The sequence below is a fragment of the Phallusia mammillata genome, chromosome 3 (genome assembly GCF_965637545.1).
Source record: "Phallusia mammillata chromosome 3, kaPhaMamm4.hap1.1, whole genome shotgun sequence".
Taxonomy (NCBI): Eukaryota; Metazoa; Chordata; class Ascidiacea; order Phlebobranchia; family Ascidiidae; genus Phallusia; species Phallusia mammillata.
Window position 1 is genome coordinate 17,943,105 of NC_137254.1, and position 18,569 is coordinate 17,961,673.

The 18,569-nt window shown below is 37.0% G+C and overlaps 1 protein-coding gene, 1 long non-coding RNA gene and 1 pseudogene across 11 annotated transcripts; 2 read left to right on the forward strand and 1 right to left on the reverse strand.

Moving 5' to 3' along the window:
* Positions 1 to 462: 462 nt before the first annotated feature.
* On the forward strand, positions 463 to 3,542 carry LOC145220026 (uncharacterized). 8 transcript variants are annotated; one of them, XR_013857962.1, is made up of 6 exons: positions 464 to 911; positions 1,004 to 1,364; positions 1,466 to 2,320; positions 2,605 to 2,748; positions 2,817 to 2,916; positions 3,340 to 3,444. It is a non-coding gene; the product is annotated as an uncharacterized LOC145220026 (long non-coding RNA). The 8 variants fall into 8 exon arrangements; XR_013857963.1 differs by having other exon boundaries at positions 1,466 to 1,912; positions 1,989 to 2,748; XR_013857965.1 differs by having other exon boundaries at positions 1,466 to 1,672; positions 1,733 to 2,748.
* Positions 3,543 to 4,445: 903 nt separating this feature from the next.
* On the reverse strand, positions 4,446 to 11,027 carry LOC145219768 (uncharacterized; annotated as a pseudogene). Its single transcript, XR_013857924.1, has 7 exons — positions 10,800 to 11,027; positions 8,265 to 10,166; positions 6,786 to 6,791; positions 6,304 to 6,369; positions 5,539 to 5,824; positions 5,210 to 5,467; positions 4,446 to 5,072 (listed from the first exon to the last, which is right to left on the reverse strand). The product of XR_013857924.1 is annotated as an uncharacterized LOC145219768 (transcript).
* Positions 11,028 to 13,531: 2,504 nt separating this feature from the next.
* LOC145217571 (retinol dehydrogenase 12-like) lies at positions 13,532 to 18,529 on the forward strand. 2 transcript variants are annotated; one of them, XM_080084842.1, is made up of 7 exons: positions 13,532 to 14,035; positions 14,092 to 14,228; positions 14,289 to 14,394; positions 15,513 to 15,675; positions 16,661 to 16,824; positions 17,645 to 17,735; positions 18,072 to 18,529. In XM_080084842.1, the coding sequence occupies exons 1-7, from the start codon at positions 13,903 to 13,905 to the stop codon at positions 18,265 to 18,267; spliced, it is 990 nt and encodes a 329-aa protein (XP_079940968.1). In that variant the 5' UTR covers positions 13,532 to 13,902; the 3' UTR covers positions 18,268 to 18,529. The 2 variants fall into 2 exon arrangements, with proteins under 2 accessions (XP_079940968.1, XP_079940969.1); XM_080084843.1 differs by having other exon boundaries at positions 13,534 to 14,035; positions 16,661 to 16,821.
* Positions 18,530 to 18,569: the final 40 nt, after the last annotated feature.

The following is an 18,569-nucleotide window of genomic DNA, read 5'->3' on the forward strand; positions in this document are numbered from 1 at the left end:
TATTAAGACCACCTACAAACTATTCCTATGTGTTTCGGCCAAATTTGGAATGATAGTTGCAATAGTCAACAATAAACATCAGTCTTAGTTTAAGTTTCCATGTTGTAGCCTACATAATTCAATTCAATGGTTTATTTGGTTTATTTGTCACGATTTCGTGTAACAGTAACAAAGAAAATTGCACAACAAGTAACTACGTGACAGGTCAACAAAAGGCCAATTATTGGCCGCCAAGTCATTGACCCATTATCGTCTATTTGGAATAACGATAAAAAAAACGAAGATCGGCAATTAGCAGTTAGCAGTCACCTGGAAAAGTGATTGCTGGGGCAAAATTACAAGGTAATGCAGTAGGACGGTAAAAAAAAAAACAGTAATAATACAATACGATGTTTGCAATGTAATTCAGTACGTAAAAGAAGAAGAAGCAGAAACGCAGTAACAACACAATTATACAATAAACGAAATTTCAAGGATATTTTTGAACGAATCGTTGTGTGCGCACGATCGAACAACTAGCTGGAGGGCAAATTAGCGACAAGAAAAGAAGGCCAGCAGCAGTGCGTAGGTTGATTGTGTGATTGGGCACAGTTAATCAATGCAAAAACAACGTAAGGCATGTTTACAACAGCACGTGGGCGGGGGCAGCATGTAATGACGGAACCATTTTTTTTAAAATGGAGCATATCTGCTAACAAGAAACTGTTTTACTTTCTTTTTAAAAGTGTGTAAGCCCACATGTTTAATGTTTTCTGGCAGAATGTCCCACATTTTAGAACTGGCAAAGAATATGGTATTTTGTGCTCGTTTGGTCGAAACGCGGTGCAAAAAGTATTGACCTCTTGATGCCAGTCTGGTGTTGTGTTGGTGAATGTGCTGGATTGGTGTTAAAAATTGGTGAAAAGTTTCAGGTAATGCCATGTTTTTAAAAAGAAACACAAATTTAACTACCTCTGTGAAGTGTATATCTTTCAGCTTTACAATGTTTGTTTTTTTTGTACAGGGGAGCTGGTGATGTCCGATATGGGCTATGAGTAATAATTTTTAAAATCCTATTCTGAAGGGATATTAATGGCTGCAAACTAGTTGGGTTAGCAAAACCCCAAGCTATGATTCCATGCAGGAGGTATGGGTGTACCAATGAGTAATACACACCTCGGAGGGTTCGAAATTGCATAAGATGTCGTAGCTTTGCAAGTATGCCAGCACTGCGACTAATTTTTTTGCGAAGATATTGTATGTGGGGTTTGAAATTTAAATTCTTGTCAAAAAACACACCAAGGTATTTCACTGCTTGCACCTCTTCAATGGAGTCATGTCCGTATGTTATTTTGAAAGCGGAATGAAGAATGTGTTTGGTTTTGGTAAATATCATAAACTTTGTTTTTTTGTAGTTTAATGACAATTTATTCGCCCGCATCCATTGGTCAACCTTGCCAAATTCATTATTTACATTTTTTTGCAGTACAGAGGAGTTGCTGTCTGACATCCAGAGAAATGTGTCATCGGCAAACAATCTTGTATTAAATTTTGATGCTGTCGGTAGGTCGTTGATGTACAATATAAAAAGCAAAGGACCCAAAATGGATCCTTGGGGAAGGCCACAAGTTGTGTTTAGACAGCAAGATTTGTAGTTTGGATGGATGTAAGTGATTTGCTTCCGATCTGTCAGGTAACTTCTGAAAAATTCCAGTATGTGACCTCTAAAACCATAGCAACTTAACTTTTGCAGCAATATAGAATGGTCAACAGTGTCGAATGCTTTTGCCAAATCCAAAAAAATTCCACAGGTGATGTGATCATTGTCACAATTTAATACAAGTTTGTCGTGAATTTCTGCTATAGTCAAATTTGTTGAGTGTTTGGGTCGGAAGCCATTTTGGAACTTAGTAATCAGTTTAAACTTGTTCAGGTAATTTGTCATTCTGTTGTATATTAGTCTTTCAAATACTTTTGACACAATTGGTAAGAGGGATATTGGCCTGTAGTTGGACATTTCCTGGGAATTCCCACCTTTGAAACAGGGAATGACCTTTGCCAGTTTGAGACAGTTTGGATAGACACCGGAAAAGACACATTCATTGAATATATCACAAAGCAAGGGAGATAAGTATGGGGCTGCAAGTTTGAGTAATTTAGCAGGTATATCATATGGCCCTGGTGCCTTCCTTTCATTTAGTGCCAATATAGTATTATACACCTCATTTGTGTCTATAGATATAAATGAAAATGAATTGGATGTTGGATGGGGAAGAAATGATATTGGGGATTGTGGTGTAGACAGAATTTTGCTTGCCATGTTGCTGCCAATTGTCGAAAAGTAAGTGTTGAATGCATCAGCTATCAATGTGGGATCTGTAATGTGTTGTGAGTTATTAATAACTTTTGTGATGTTGTTGTGTTTTGTTTGTTTGTGTGAGGTGATATTGCGTATTATCTGCCAGGTTTTTTGGGGATTGTTTTGGTTAGCTGTAAAAAGGTTTGTGTAGTGAAGTTGTTTAGATTTTGTTATAACATTTTTAAGCATTTTTGCATAAAGTTTGTAAGTTGTTTTGATGTTTGTGTTGTCCGAGTGGATTGTTTTTTTGTACATTTTGTTCTTAGTGTTAATGGAGTTCAGAATTGCTCTTGTGATCCATGGGTTATGTTTGCGACGATTTTTGGGAGGCTTAGCATATGGTGCATGTTTGTTTATTACTTCTTGCAAAAGCGACATTATTTGAACCATTGTTTCTTCAACAGATGAAGGTAATATGATGTTGGCTTGGATTTGCAGTATATCTTGACAATAGCTTTCTAAATTGAAGTTTTTATAGGTTCTGAATTTTCTTGTTGTGGTCACTACTTTGTGTGGGGTGTGTTTGACAATGACAAAAATTGGAAGATGGTCGGATATATCAAATTCTACTAAACCAGGTATGAGTTGCCCTATGTCATTATTTGTATAAATATGATCTATGGCAGATCTTGTGAGGGAAGGAGCTATGTGAGAGTATGTATTGATCAATGATTTTACATTTAGGCTTGTCAGCATTTCCTTGTAATTGTTGCATTGTGCATTGCTAGCACTTAGGTCAATATTGAAATCCCCAAGAATGTAAAAAACAGTTTTCTTTTTATTTAGAGTAAACAGACATTTTTCTAAGTTTGTCTGAAATTCGGAAATGTTATAACTTGGATGTCGGTATACCACCCCTATGATCACATGTTTTGTATCCTGAAGTTGTAGCTCAACCCAAATGTTTTCACATTTTGGCATTGCAATGAAATGTGTTTTGGTAATATTAAATGTAAATGATTCCTTTATGTACAAACCAACCCCACCAGCATGTGTTTCAGAATTATGCTGAACAAAGTTGTATCCGGATATGCTAACATTTAAAGAGGTTTGATCATTAAGTTTGGTTTCGGAGATTGCAATGATGTCGGGCTTCAAATTACAGGTATCAATGAACTCCATCAAAACATCATAGTTTTTTGTCAAGCTTCTTACATTAAAATGAATTATCACAATGTCATTACAAGAGACAGTTGAAAGTAAGGAATTAGAATCAGGTAAATCTGTTTATGTTCATAGTATTCACTTCATAATATGGCTGTTTATAGTAAGAGATTATTTGAACCTTACTGGATGCTTATGCTGGATGTAAGCCCTATAAATTCAATAACTTGTGTTATTGATATCCGACAGGGTCCTCTAAAAAATTTTGATTTTACCAAACTGTTTTGCACTTCTGCAAAGCATCTGATTATACAAAGTATGTTGTGGAAAGTAACTGTTTGAATCTTTTCTTCGCAGGTAACATTGTGTTTCACGTATGAATTAAGTGTGACCTCAATGTGGTATTCTAAGCTTTATTTGTTTTCAGATTAAAACCCAGGAAGCTTCCAAACCTAATTTCGACGTTGGATTGTTTTATGTCCGCACTTGCCTGAAGCATATGTTGAATGGTTTATTAAATTGGGCTCTTTAGAGATGATACAGTACAATGATATTTAAATACAGAATAATACAGTATTAAGTTTGGCGATATGAAACGTAGGATTACTTGCATGGCCGGATTACACGTCAGTCATCTGATCAACCCCAGTCTTTCGTGCCCCATACATTGTGACTTGAGGATATTTCGTTGCACTGTTTCAATAATTACACTCAACTACAAACAGTTTTTGTGGTCCTCCTCTCTACATGAGTTCCTATGCACATGCTTCCTTGCCTTATGGTTACCCCGATATTATTTCTTGGATAGTTTTTGACGGTTACTGTTTTTATCCCATAAAAAATAAAACACAAAACCAGCAATTCTGCATACAATTTAACTCATTTGAAATATGGTAGTTTAGAAGCTAATGTCCACGTAAAAAGTCACAAAATCTAACACTACCAACATGACAAAAGATATAGATGATTTGTTCACTATTGCTTAAGTTCGTTGTGTTCCGGATTAATCCAGGTTCTCAACCACTCTATCGTCATTTCCCTTTGGAGTGTATTTCCCAGCTAAACCGGATGAGAGGTTTGTAGTTTCAGTTAACGATGACACTTTCTCTGTCAGCCAACTCTTTGCCTTATTCAGTTGATGTCCAATGGCCTTTGAGTAAAGCAGAGGATTAAGTGCGCTGTTTATTGGAAGTAACAAACAAGCGCTCAACACGTAAGCATCTGGTGGCATCTTGATTCCCCCGACACTCAAATATCCCATGACACAAACTGGAATCCAGCAACCGAAGTCGGTCACAATTAACCTCGAAATTCTCTTCTGCATTTTGGAGCTGACATCAGGGCTTCTGGATCCTTTCATGCGGTTGCTTTGTTTGTAGATAAGAACATATGCAACCACCATGTAAATGAACATCAGGAAATTGATTGTGATAAGAAATGTTGAATATTCCCAAGCAAATTCACTGGTTGTGGTAAATAAACGTGGCATACATACGCTTGTTTCCCCATAATATCCAAACTCCCCTTTGATAGGGTTACGAGGAAATGCCACATGAATAGTTGTGTCACATCGTACCAACTCCCTGGTTTCAATGTGCCAATTCTTATTGCAAGAAGTGACATATTTTCTCTTGATACAAAGTCTTTATCATAGAAGTTGTTTGGAAACCAAACATCACTTGTAAAGTATCCCGAAGTAACTGACAGCAACGGAACAGTTGCTAAAATTACAGATAAAATCCAGCAAAACAATTCAGCAAGTAAAACCTTACGGACACTCAAACGTCGAATTGCAAATGGTTTAAAGGCTGAAACGAGACGAAAAGTTGTCATGGCTGTCAGAGTTAGGGCCGAAGATTCTGATGATATAATTGCAAGTGCTCCAAGCCCTGAACACAGACTACTTGATCTCCACTCCTTATCAAACAAACAATATGACCCCGAAAATTGAGTTCTTTCACTACAACTGCAAGTAGATAGACTCCCATGAGGAAGTCTGAGCAACACAGGTTAAGAATAAAAACACTGGTGTTAATAAAAATATTTTTGTTTTATCTGCTTTCCATACGCTTTTAGCAGTTGCAGTAAATACAAACAAATTTCCTCCCAAAGCTAAAAAAGACGTTATCCAAAAAATTGCTCGGTATACTGGGTTGGCAATCATTTCGTTGACATCTGCAAATGCATCTCCAGCCAAGTTTACACATTCGTCACTTCCGTCTAAACAATCCCGAATTCCATTTTGCACAAGTTTTCGTTCAACAGACAATGGTTGTTCATTAGTGCAATAAAATCTTTTCTTTTCGCAGCGACATCTGCTTTCATCAGATTCATTGTCACAATCAACGATTCCGTCACAAAGAGTGTTTTTATCAATGGAAATTTTTTATTTTTGCAATAATATCGTGTTTTGTTGCAGTTTTCCAAAAATTCGTCTGAACCATCCTCACAATCAACTTTACCGTCGCAAACAGCAGTCCTTTTTACATTGAACTCTCCGTTTGAAAAACAATTAAATGCATTTGGACAATTTGCTTCACCAACAAACGACATGTTGTCCGCAACTGTTCCGTCACATATTTCGCTTAACAAACTTTTGCCATCATGACCTAATACGGGACGAAAATTATGCCGAAAAATTGCCGTTAGTAGTTTGTTATCGTTTCTTGCACACTTCAAGAGTTCGTTGACACCAAGGTTCTGATATTTTTCCGGTAAACAACGAGTTTGACTGATGGAAGACGAACAGTATTTCGTATTGATTTGGTCAACACATTGTACGCTTGAATTGCACAACTTTTCATCTTGAACCGAACAGACAGATCTATTTTGGCAATGCATTTGATTACGCGGACAAGTACCTCTTATATCGGCACACAAACTCTGATTCGAGCATAAACATTCATCTGACATGTCAAAGCAATCTACTATACCAGGGGTGGCCAACCCGCGGCTCGCGAGCCGCATGCGGCTCTTTGCCCGGTTTTATGCGGCTCTTACGTTGTTGTCGAGGTTTGGGGCCACTGTGTATATTTTGGTAAGGATGTGGCGATCTGGTACAAAAATCGTGAAATTCAAAGTAAGGCTATAAAAACTTTGCTTTTGAACAAACTTATTATCAGTGTGGCAACAAACCTTGCCTTAAATCTGCAACCTAATGTGGCAAATGGCTTGATTATGATGGCAAAAATTCAATTGTTGAACAATGAATGATTGCTTATTGTTGCGTACAATGCGAATGAGACACAAAGAAACAGCAATATTTACAACAAATGTGTTTCAAAGCAAGTGCGTCCGCAGGTTTTCGGTTAGGGGGGGGGGGGGGGGGTCAAGGTGGATTCACTCTGCCCTTTCGGCCGGATGCAATTTTTTTTTGAAAATTTGACCATTACACCATCCAGACAATTTATCATTTTTATCAGTATTTACATTTCTACGGATTTTTAATCAAAATTGGCCAGAGCACAAATTATCAGAGTCATATAAACGTTTTATTGCATACTATTATCGTGCTCAAGTGAACTTTGCGCAAGGTGTAATATATACATTCGGGGTAATAATGCACTTTGTTTTGTCATAATTCATAACTGTGTGGTTTACGCAGCGACCGACTGCTAGTAGCTAGTAGTTCCAAGAAGAGATAGTAAAGGAAGGTAAGAACAGAGAAAAAGCATTGCTATTACGCGATGGTGTTTGGGAGTCTATAATCTTTAAAACCATACACAGAAAAAAGTTAGTTGTGATGATATCAACAGCAAATTTGATAATTAGCGATTGTTCAAATAGCTTAGTTTCAATCTGCCAAGGACTGGTAGAAGTGTGGCAAGCTGTAAATGCAGTTTACCAGTAGCCTATATGTGGTGATTTGAGATTTGCAGTTAGCCAAAAAAGATTTGAGCATTCTGCACTAATCCCCAAAATCAATTATTCTGATATCTACGAACCACAAATCACCATATAACTGCATTTGTCAAAAAACTAAAGAAATTGAACAGCAAGCGTATAATAGAAATTGAAAAGCAAGCGTAATGTGTATGATTATGTGGATATCGATGTATCCACAGAGTAAAAAGTTTCTCGGTTTAGAACTGTCTCGTTCTTTCGTGGGTATCAAACAAAAAGGAAAGTTGCCTATTGGTAACGAAAATAGTTTTATTTTTGGCAAATGTTTAAAATTACTTTTTCATTACTTTACGCTTTTTCATTTTTCATCCAACAATTTTCCAGGGAGGGTCAGCTGACCCCATTTGCCCCTATGTGCGAACGCCCTTGTTTCAAAGTAAATATTGCTTCAATCGGTTGTATTTTTTGCGTTATGGCGACGTTATATTTTAGGAGCAGTTTGTCTTGGGTTTGAATTAAGCGATTGTTGGTGGTGAATGCATTAGTGAGGTTTTTTTTGGCTGGGAAGGTCTTTTGAATAAACATTTTTTGTCAAGATAGCCTCAAAATGGCAGAGAAAAAAAGATTTTAGTAACTCACCAGACATAAATCTCACCGCACGTCACTGATAGAATGATCAGAAAGCATATTTAAATTCATATGTTTTTGTTTGTGGGATTCGTTAAAATGAGAGTTTTGTGTAAGAGACGGTGCAAACCATTCATTGTTAAAAATTACTGACCCGTGGTCAAGTCAATTGATGTCATTATTATGTTGATGTGCGACATTGGAATATCTCTTGCTGTGCACAAGTCTATGTGTGTGAGGAAGTTCGAAGCAATGAACATATGTGCCCATGTGTATAATGTGGCTCTTTGTGGTAACACAACAAAAAATGTGGCTCTTAGGCTCTGACCGGTTGGCCACCCCTGTACTATACCGTCACAGACTTGTTTGGGTGATATGATTAACTTTTTATCCAAACACTGAAAACATCTGAACTGTTTATTGGCGAAACAAAAATCAGATTTATCAGAACATTGAGCCACTGAATCGTACAAGTTGATTTGAGGCAAAACGCAAACTCCTTGTCTCGATGAACCAGAGCATTTGAATCCAAATCCTGACTTGATTTCGTCGCTATTGTCACTGCAACCATCAACTGAGTCACAAAAGTCGCCGACAGATGTAACATTTCGGTTTTCACAAATAAAAATATTTTGACAGAATGTTTGTGTTTTATTGCAGTTCGAAAAAATGCAAATTTCTTTTTCGCTTTCGCAACTGTTAATGTCTTCAGCACAGGATTGATTGATCACTGTAATACACTCTGGTGGAATTGTGGAATGTACAAGATACTGTGCTAACCGTTTGCTCTTGCAAGTTGTGGCAAACATTGTGCAAGATTGACAAGTAAAGTTAGATAGTGTACAAAGTTCGTCACTTTCATCATGGCAATCTATAACGTCATCACGTAACCAATAAAAAGGTATGCATCTGCCTGTAGATGGGCAGTGTGTGTTACTGGGATCACATGGACATCTTGGGTAAATTCCAGAACAGTTACATGTGTAATGTGTCTCGTCGCTTCCGTCAACGCAGTCACGATTTCCATCACACAACAACGACCTGTCAACACAACTTCCCTCCAAACCATTGCATTGTTTTGTACCAACGCATGAACATTGAAACTTTCTGGCTGGGCAAACGCAATCAACTTCATCACTCCCATCTTCGCAGTCACGGGTTCCATCACATTGCATTATTTTCCTGATGCAACCATAAAAAGTTGTGCAGTTCTTTGTTTTGTAGCAATCGCACTCAAACATATATTCAGGACAGGTACAATTATTTTCATCAGTCATATCTGTACAGTCGTTCCATCCGTCGCATTGTCTTAACTCACTTATGCAACCAAGGTCAGTTGTGCAGTTGTTTGTTTTGTAACAATTGCACTCCAGTGTATATGCTGGACAAGAGCAATTAAATTCATCACTCCAATCTCCACAGTCATTTCTTCCATTACATATGTCGTATTTACTGATGCATCCACCGTAATCAGTTGTGCAGTTCTTTGTTTTATAACAATCACATTTAAACTGATAAGATGGACAAGTACAATTAACTTCATCGCTTCCATCTAAACAATCCATCCTTCCATTGCACTGCCAGTATTTGCTGATGCAGCCATTATTGTCAGTTAAGCAGGTCCCTGATTTGAAACAATCACATTTGAATTTATGAGCTGGACAAGAGCAGTTAACTTCATCACTCCCATCACCACATTCAGCCCTTCCATTGCAGTGCCAGTAATTTCTGATGCAACCCCAGGGGGATGTGCTGTTGTTTGTTTTGTAACAAGCGCATTCGAACTGATCAGCCGGACAAGTGCAATTAAATTCATCACTCCAGTCTCCGCAGCTATTAAATCCATCACATTGCCAGCTTTTGTTGATGCAGCCATTTCCAGTTGTGCAGTTGCTTGTTTTGAAACATTTACACTCAAACTCATCCGCTGGACAACTGCAACTTTTTTCATCACTGCCATCTAAACAGTTTATTTCTCCGTCACATCTTTTTAACGGTGGCACGCAACCAACAACACCTTTGCAAGTATTATTCCAGCAGTCACATTGAAACCAGGTATTTTTGCAAATGTCACTTAACTCGTCGCTCCAATCACCACAATCATTTTTCCAAGTATTTATCTCCGCCATTGGAATGCATCCTCGTCCGTTTACACACCGGCCAAACTTGAGACAAGCACATTCGAACATTGAAGAAGGACAGGTGCAGTTTGGACCACGGTATGGGTACTCACACACCGATAGATTCTGAGGTTCTGAGTTTTAAACAGAGAAAAATTTTGCTTTTATTGTTTTTATTCAGTCAATCTGAGTAAACCGTTTTCAAACATTCTAGTATTTATTTCAAAATGTGTATAGTGTTTAGTACAATATTTGTGGTCTAAGCTAAATGCACGGTGAGTCAGAGTGTATACCTTAGCAAAATTATTTTTTCAGTTTACGCGTAAGTTTTGTTTTATTTCGAAAATACTCCCAGAATAACATGTAAGATAATTTCAATCAGTTTTGTGGGATAATCCCACGGTATATACAGGAGCAGTTTTTACATCATGGACAAAATGAAAATAATGCTACGATTGTGCGCGAATAATTTTTTAAGTACCCGTGATGAAACTTTGGAGCATTGCTAGATACAGAAGACTTTCATTTTAGAACCAACTATGCTATACCTTCAAGTAGGCTTCGCATAAAATGTTGGCATTTCTTGTCTGTGCAAAACATAAGTTCCAACCCATCGATAAAGCCTCGTGGACGCTAATTCGTGTTCAAAATAATGCAGAGGTTTTTGGGAAAAACTCATCTTAAGAATCCTATCAATGTCGGAGGCTGACAAAATTGTTGTTCGGCCCTGTGCTGTTAACATTCAAATTAATTTCTATCGAACCTACTTGTATAAGGGAGGGGAGCAAGACTTATATCTTCTCCTGGACATTCTCCTTCCACGCATCTAATGACAACCAGTAGGAAAAACAACCTCAACATTATTAGGATTTCTTTGCAGTAACTTTTAATAAAAGGGTTAACTTCTGAACAAATATACGTAACAAATTTAGTTCAACAAACAGCACATTGCAAGGCTGACACATGAGGTTTGTGTTTAGATACAGCAAACTGTGTTTCATACATGGCTAAAACGATTCCAGCTAATTTATCAGGCTAGCAGATTCAAGCATTACAACTAAAAGCAACTTAACTGTTATTATAGTCAATGTATTCAGCGTCAATCATACGTTTTACATGTCCAGTTTTGTTCGCAAGTATGCTGTACTTCATGTAAATCCAACTGAACCTCAAAATAATGCACGAAAACCTGGAAATGAATTGATGACAACAAAACTTCTTTGCCACTGTCACTAATTGCAGAATAATATCTACTCCGGTGACAAGCCAATTAATGATAAATCAACCTGGCTACAACGTCAAAGCCCTTTGAAGCCAAATCCCAGTTCATTAAAGCACTGCACGATAGTTGAACAGTGGAAACTGCCGTTTGATCATTTTGTCAAACACTATATTTCATACATTTTTGAAGAACGCCATCTGGGTTAATTTTTGGTTACGTTTTGAAACGAAAGTGGTAAAAAAATATTTCACAGAACCCTGTAAACTTGTTTTGTTACCTAGGTTACCAGGCTATTCCGTTTGATTCAACGATATGTAAACGCACTTATTAGGCCTTACTTACTATATGATTTGTAAGTGGTTGCCGCAATCGCTGGTCTGCATTGACGTTTTAAGCCTTACCTCAGTAGTTATTATTTGTTTATAATAGCTATTTTTCATAAAATCGTTTTGCATGTGCTAATTATGCTTGCGCACTTGTTCTAGTCAGTATGCGGAGAAAACAAAACAGATTTTGGAGCAGGAAAATCACGAAAACACGTCAAGCTGGTGAAATAAGTGATAGTTTATTTACGTCTGCTCGAAACCCAAAACAAACCGTCCCATAAGCCAAGATCACCGAGCCACATATTACATGAGCTTGCAAGTTAAGCTCCAAATGATATGTTGCTACTTCAGTAGACTTGTAAAATTAAGTCGAAAATCTGTAAAATCATATACAGTCAAATTTCGATACTATGCCACCTTGATATTATGCCACCTCGCTACTATACCACTTTTGATCGTCACCAATTAAATTCAATAGAAAATATATTTACTATGCCACCCCTTACCCTTGATACTATGACACACGAGAGTACAGTATTACTGTATTAACGGTCTGGTTCCGGATTGAAAATTGACAATTTTCGGTTTGTTAGGAGGTTTCACGGCTTTGCAGCGAGTTATGTAAACGCCGTTCCGTGCTTGTGTCACGACAAAACTAACAGATCCTGTTTGTTCTATGCACGATCTATCCGTTTTTTGTAATAAATTATACTGCATACTGTACTTTATACTGTATACTGTAATAAATTACAATCGTACAACACAACGTGGCATTACAGTACATTGTCACGTCACAAGGCTATTTTTACAACCAACCCTCGCTATTATGCCACCCTCGGTACTATGCCACTTTCTCTCGGTCCCAAAGGGTGGCATAGTATCGAAGTTTGACTGTAGTTAATGTGTCAAAATCTATTTGTCAGTTTTCACACAAATACCAAGTGCTAAATTTTTTTTTTAAATTTAAATTAAATTTTAAAATTATGTCGAAAATCTGTAAAACTACACAGTTTCCGTGACAAATTATATTTGCCAGTATGCACACAAGTAGCAAGCGCCAAGTTTTTAGTTTTGTTGCTCAATGTCGCACGTTATAACCAAATTATTGGAAACTACCTTTTTCCATTGGTAGGCGGCTATAAACAGCCCACAAATGGACACTAATTACAGCTTAATTAAAGCCATGGCGGTGAAATTAAATGTCAACGAATATTAGGAAAGTTCCAAAAATATGCACAAAAGGTTGGCTAACTCGGCGTTGTTTAATGTTATGCAAACAAGCGTTACAATCGTGCACCGCAAACGTGATTTTTCAGGATACGGGCTGTCTGCCTGTCTGTCATTAATCAAACAAACGAAACAGCAACGGACAACACTACGTCTGGCAGCAATCTGTGATCTTACAGCAAACACATTTGATTTGATTGATAGCTTGTTCATTAGTGTTCCTACACAAGTCTTCATTTGTTTGGTTACATTCGTAGTGACTTATATGGAGAGAAGCGTAATGCAGGTCAATTATGGTTAGGTTTTTTGCTGCTTTCGCATATTTCACAAGAATGTACGCCGAGGTGTATGAACGAACTGTCGCCATCAAACAACATAAAGCTGTGTGTTATTGAAACAATGATATTGTGAATGTGAACAGTCATTAGTTGATTTCAGCAACAGAAAGTGATTATACTGAACAATATCAGACCCTCCAACAGACAGCATGGTCATTGACGATCACTGTTTATGACAAAAACTAGGAATGGAAAATATTTTCTAAGTAACAGAATCAGAATTTACATGGAATTTATATATATTTCGACTAACTGACATCTTCAGTTTCTTGTTCAGATACAATCTTTTTAACAAGAAAATAAAGATGCCAACTAGGCAAAACAGAAATATTTTTCCTGTTATTTCATTGACTGATTCTGTTACTTAAAAAATATTTTCCAATCTCAGTTATGTCCAGCAAAGTTTAGTTTGCAACAGAAGAGGCGATTCACAGTTCCTAATTTGCATTTTGATTTAAGTGAAATATTCTATGTGCACAGTTTTGATCCAAAGCTCGAAATCCAAGTCAAGTTTATTTACATTGTCACCTCATCACATTATCACCGTTGAACAGTTACGTTAAAGAGCAGGGATATCGAAAAAACATGGGTTATTGGGTCAAGTGTCCTAAAACGTGCAGTTAAAAATCAAGAACAATATTCTCATCTCAGGACATTTTGAAAACAAACCTTAAAAGAGTATGGGGTTAAAATATTAGGTGGTTTTGTTTGTTTTGTTGCAGACCCCATTAAGATTTTTCTTGCGGTGCAAACTAGCATGTTACAAAAGAAATACGCAATCTTTGTTTTTATTTCTTTTATTATGTTATACTATTGGAAAAAACGGATCAAGCAAGGGGCAAAATACAAAACGAAAATGCGTCTGGAAGGAAAAACTGTCTTAATTACAGGTCGGAAGATTTCAGATTTGCTTTTTATGTTTCGTAAACACGACATTTACATAAAGGCGGAAATTCTGGCGTTGGCAAATCAACGGCAATTGAGTTTGCAAAACTTGGGGCAAAAGTCATCATAGCTTCTAGAAATGTGCAAAAATCTCGAAAAGCAAAAATGGAAATTATCGCAGAATCTGGGAATTTTGATGTAAGTGTTGTTATTTGTTTGTCACTTATTTTTCTGACTTTTCGTATATAAGCTTTTCAGGTTTTTGCAATGCATTTGGATCTTGAAAACTTTGAATCAATCACCTCATTTGTAAAGGAGTTCGATGATCAACAAGAATATCTTCATTATCTTATAAATAATGCTGGTATGTACGTAATTATCCTTTTTTGATAAAATTTGCTTAAAAACGTTTTGCCACCTGGATTCTGTCGTAACCTACACGTTTAACAGTTATGTACGTGAAGGGTTCTAAAACCTGTTGCGTCCCTATTTACGGCTTCGTAATTGTTTTAGTGCAATTGTGTAGCTATGTTTTCTTTCACCACCCGAAGTATTTAGAGGGGTTACTAGACGTCCGGAATTTTCTGGACAACCCCGGAATTTTGGCGTAAAATTTGTGTCCGGAAATAATGTTTAAAAACATTCGTAATGTCCGGAATTTTAGCGACTAGGTCAGTAGTTCTCAAATTGTGCGTCGCGACGCCTTGGTGCGTCGTTTCAATTTTCCAAGGGCGTCGCAGAATAGTTCTGTTTGGTGGCTGAACTCAGTGACACTTTCAGGCGGTTGACGTATATCTACGTCCAAAGACTTTTTGCATAGAGTGCAGGTTGACCTAAATGAACGTCAAACGTTTTTGATCAAAAATGGGGCAGCCCGTTAATGTACGTCAAAGTTAAACAGCCCATGCAGCAAGTGCGTGAGCGGTGGGTGTCTGTGGCGACACTTGGCAGGCCTTAAACTTGGTTTTAAATTCCTTTTTGACTTTTATTTGCTGGTGCTTCGCAAGTCCAGAAAACTTTTCCAAAGGCGTCGCAACAAAAAAAGTTTGAGTACCACTGGTCTAGGTGCATAACCTATATTTTATGGGGTACTTAAAGGTTTGTGTTTTAACTGTTTTCTGTGCTGATTTTAATGCAGGATGTACCCTACCGCGTAAATTCATGCGAAATAACACTTTATCAGCGTGGAATGAAGGCTATTTTGAAAGCTTACAATAATCTGTTAAAAGCACGGAAGTTAAAAAAAAATTCTGTTTTGTACCTTCATTAGAAAAATGCGATTTTACCTCTGTGATCGTAATGAAATTTTACGAAAAAATGGACTGTTTGGGTTGGTAACGTGTAACAATATGCTATATAACTGATTGGAATGCAACTTTGATGTCGCCAAAGATATTTATTGAAACCGTCAGGAATTTAAGTCACACAGATATTGTAAACCTATCATATACTTAACTCAACTCAACTCAATTGTATCAACAGGTGCTGTAGGGGTCCATGGTTTGTCAGAAAGCGGTTACCATCGTGTTTTTGTCATCAACCATCTTGGTCCATTTCTACTTACGCATTTGCTGATGAAAAAGATGAAAAAGCAGTCACTAAAAGATCCAGTGAGGATTGTAAACGTTTCTTCTAACATGTACATGTAAGATAGTGTTGTTCGTTTCGATCTTGCTAGAGTAGTGTTTACCAGATTTTTGAAATTTTATTTTTTGTTTGGGCAAAACTGCAGACTAAAAGCTCAAAGTTTTACTAAGAAGTAATTTAACACTTTAATAACGTATCAAAAAAGTATTTAAACTTAACACGATATAGTAGCACTTTCTGAAAAGTTATTTTTAGAGGCGCAATTGAAAATCTCCCACAAAAACTTTCGTTGTAGCCGGGGTTGACATTGACATGAACCCCAAAATAAGGACAAACGAAATTTTTTTTATATACATTATTTTTTTATATTAAACGAACGTCTTTGAATAAACCTTTGTATTTATACGAGCCATGACATATCACATGCCATATATTTTGACACAAACAATCTGTTAAAATATTTTAGTGCATCTCACGACAGCTCAGGTCTGTATGTTTACTTTTACTTGTAGCAGGGATTTGACTTGTAATGGTGGAAAATAAGACAAAATAAGGACTCAAATAAAAAACGAGGACAAATCTTCAAATTATGGAGGGTATGGCAACCCTGGTGGTAGCATATACCCCGACGGCGTTTATATTATCTCCCAACGCCACAAGAAATACGGTTTTTGATGCTTATATTACTGTTAATGATGGTGCTTATTCAAGTCTGCTTTAAGTTGTTGAATGCTCTCTAAGAGATGAAGCCGACCTCTAACTTTCAGTTAGATTCTTGAATAGTTTCGACAACTTATTTCGCTTTCACAAAGCCAAGAAAGAACACCTTTTTGAGGCGAAAACATCACTATTTATATCTTATGCTCTCCCTTGTTTTACACACAGTACAATAGTAAACATGTTTCACTTATCTCATAGATCTTTGTTTGTTAATGTTACTTTTAAATAGGCAACGGCCCAACTTTTAGCCATTTTTGTCAGTAGACAAACATTGTACGTTGAATACTTCCAACATGCATTGTGCTTGAAATTTTTTTTTTTAGTTTTGGAAAATTCAATTTGGAGGATATTCGCACAGACGCGATTGGATTAATTAGTGAGGTTCGACGCTATGCACAAACGAAACTTGCCAATATTTACTTTACAAGAGAACTCAACAAAAGACTGCAAGGTTTTAATATCACCACGTACGCGGTACACCCAGGTAGTCGTATACGAATAAGGGCCAGTTAAAACAACTCATCTTATAAATTCGGTTGCTATGGCTACTGTGCCAAATTGAAGGCATGTAAGAAGTTCGTTGGCGTTAATCAGTCAAGTTTTCTAACCATTTGAGTTCTTAAAATTTTTGAACTGAAAATGGGAAATATTTTCTTTTTTTTACGAAATTAGTCGATGAATAGCGTGGAATATTAAATTCGCCTAATGCCATCTTCAGTTTCTATAAAACCACTGGATAAAACATCAATAAAAGAAAAGTAAAAAAAACAAAGTTAAACAAAACTGAAGCAAAACAATGGAAGCATTGCTAACACAGCCGCTTGCAAACTGGTTTGACTAACAACGTCAAGCTGACCCAACAGCGAGTCACGTCTTATCATTGATATTAGATAAAAAGAATGAAACACCAAGGAAATTGGGCAACAACAAAAGAAAACGAACAATCATTCAACATATTTACAACAATACTTTCATACTTAAAACTAAGAATCCCAGCTTTAAACTAAGAATTGTTGCTTGATAGATGAAGACTTTTCTGAAACGTATGTTCATAAGTTTATGAAAACATTCAGTCATTTATCGCTTAGATTTTAAGGAATATTATTTTGTGATTATATTTAATGTTTTCATAAACTTGAGTTATTTACCACAATTCGTAGCCTACATCAGCGTGTTGAGGACAGTAATCAAAATTTTGATAAACTACATGGCGGCGGAAACCAATATGCCATCTTGGCGATAAGTTATCAAACTTGAGAATGCAAAAACGTTAAAAACCTCAAACCAAGAAGCAATTTTATTTGCAGGCACTATCACAACAGATATATGGAGCTGGAGTAACTTGCCATACTTTTTGAAAGTCCCGGGAAATCATTTGGTCAGAATATTGTTTTTAAGGTACGGTTTTGAAATAGGGATCACATTTTGGTGCACGCTCATGACATTGCCAACAACTCATTATCTTTACGAAACACAAGGAATTGAATTTGGCCCATCACGACAGGATAAAAACTATCCTTTTACTTAATATGTCAAATATTCTGTCCAAAATCCAAGTAACTAAACGGCTGCCAGCACCGACAGGTACTTTCCCAAACGCATTCTTTCCATTCATACAAGAAACGAAAACCCGGACACCACTGGGTTAGTTCAATTTCAGTTTCATGTTACCGAAAATTCATTTTTCATCATACCAAATCCTTATGTTATGTAACGAACGGCTGATATCCGCAGAGAACCGATTTATGCCGCCCAAACCATTTTGTACTGTTCACTGGATGATGAGGTTACGCGGATGAGTGGAGAGTATTTCAAGGACTGCGCACGCGAGGAATTGTGGGAAGTGGCCAAAGACGAAGCTTTTGGAGAAACATTATGGGAAGCAAGTGTGGCGGCTACGGAAAAGTACTTAACTCGGGAGTTGATCTGAAACTACAATAAAGATTTTTGTACCGTTCTTTTTTAACGCCTGTCCCTATTTCGTCCGTTTTTGCAGGTTTTGACCAAGCTAGCTAATGTAGCGAAGTTTTCTGACACGTGTATTTTTGTTTTCTTGTTTTGTCCCGCCACGTCATTGTTTTCATTCTCTTTCGTTGTGTCACCTGTATAATTTTTGTGTTGGAACACTTTCACTGTGTCCTCTTAACGGTGATTGTTTGTTAAACGTTAAATACACCGGAATGTGACCCCTGTTCCGCATTCTTAAAATAGGGCGTCGCCGATTAATTAGTT

Bases quoted from the DNA above. Each gene is read 5' to 3' on its own strand.
- LOC145217571 (XM_080084842.1), top strand. From the start codon at position 13,903: ATGTTACAAAAGAAATACGCAATCTTTGTTTTTATTTCTTTTATTATG. The intron at 14,229-14,288 runs GTAAGTGTTGTT...TAAGCTTTTCAG, and splicing joins CAGAATCTGGGAATTTTGAT to GTTTTTGCAATGCATTTGGA. The intron at 14,395-15,512 runs GTATGTACGTAA...TTGTATCAACAG, and splicing joins TTATCTTATAAATAATGCTG to GTGCTGTAGGGGTCCATGGT.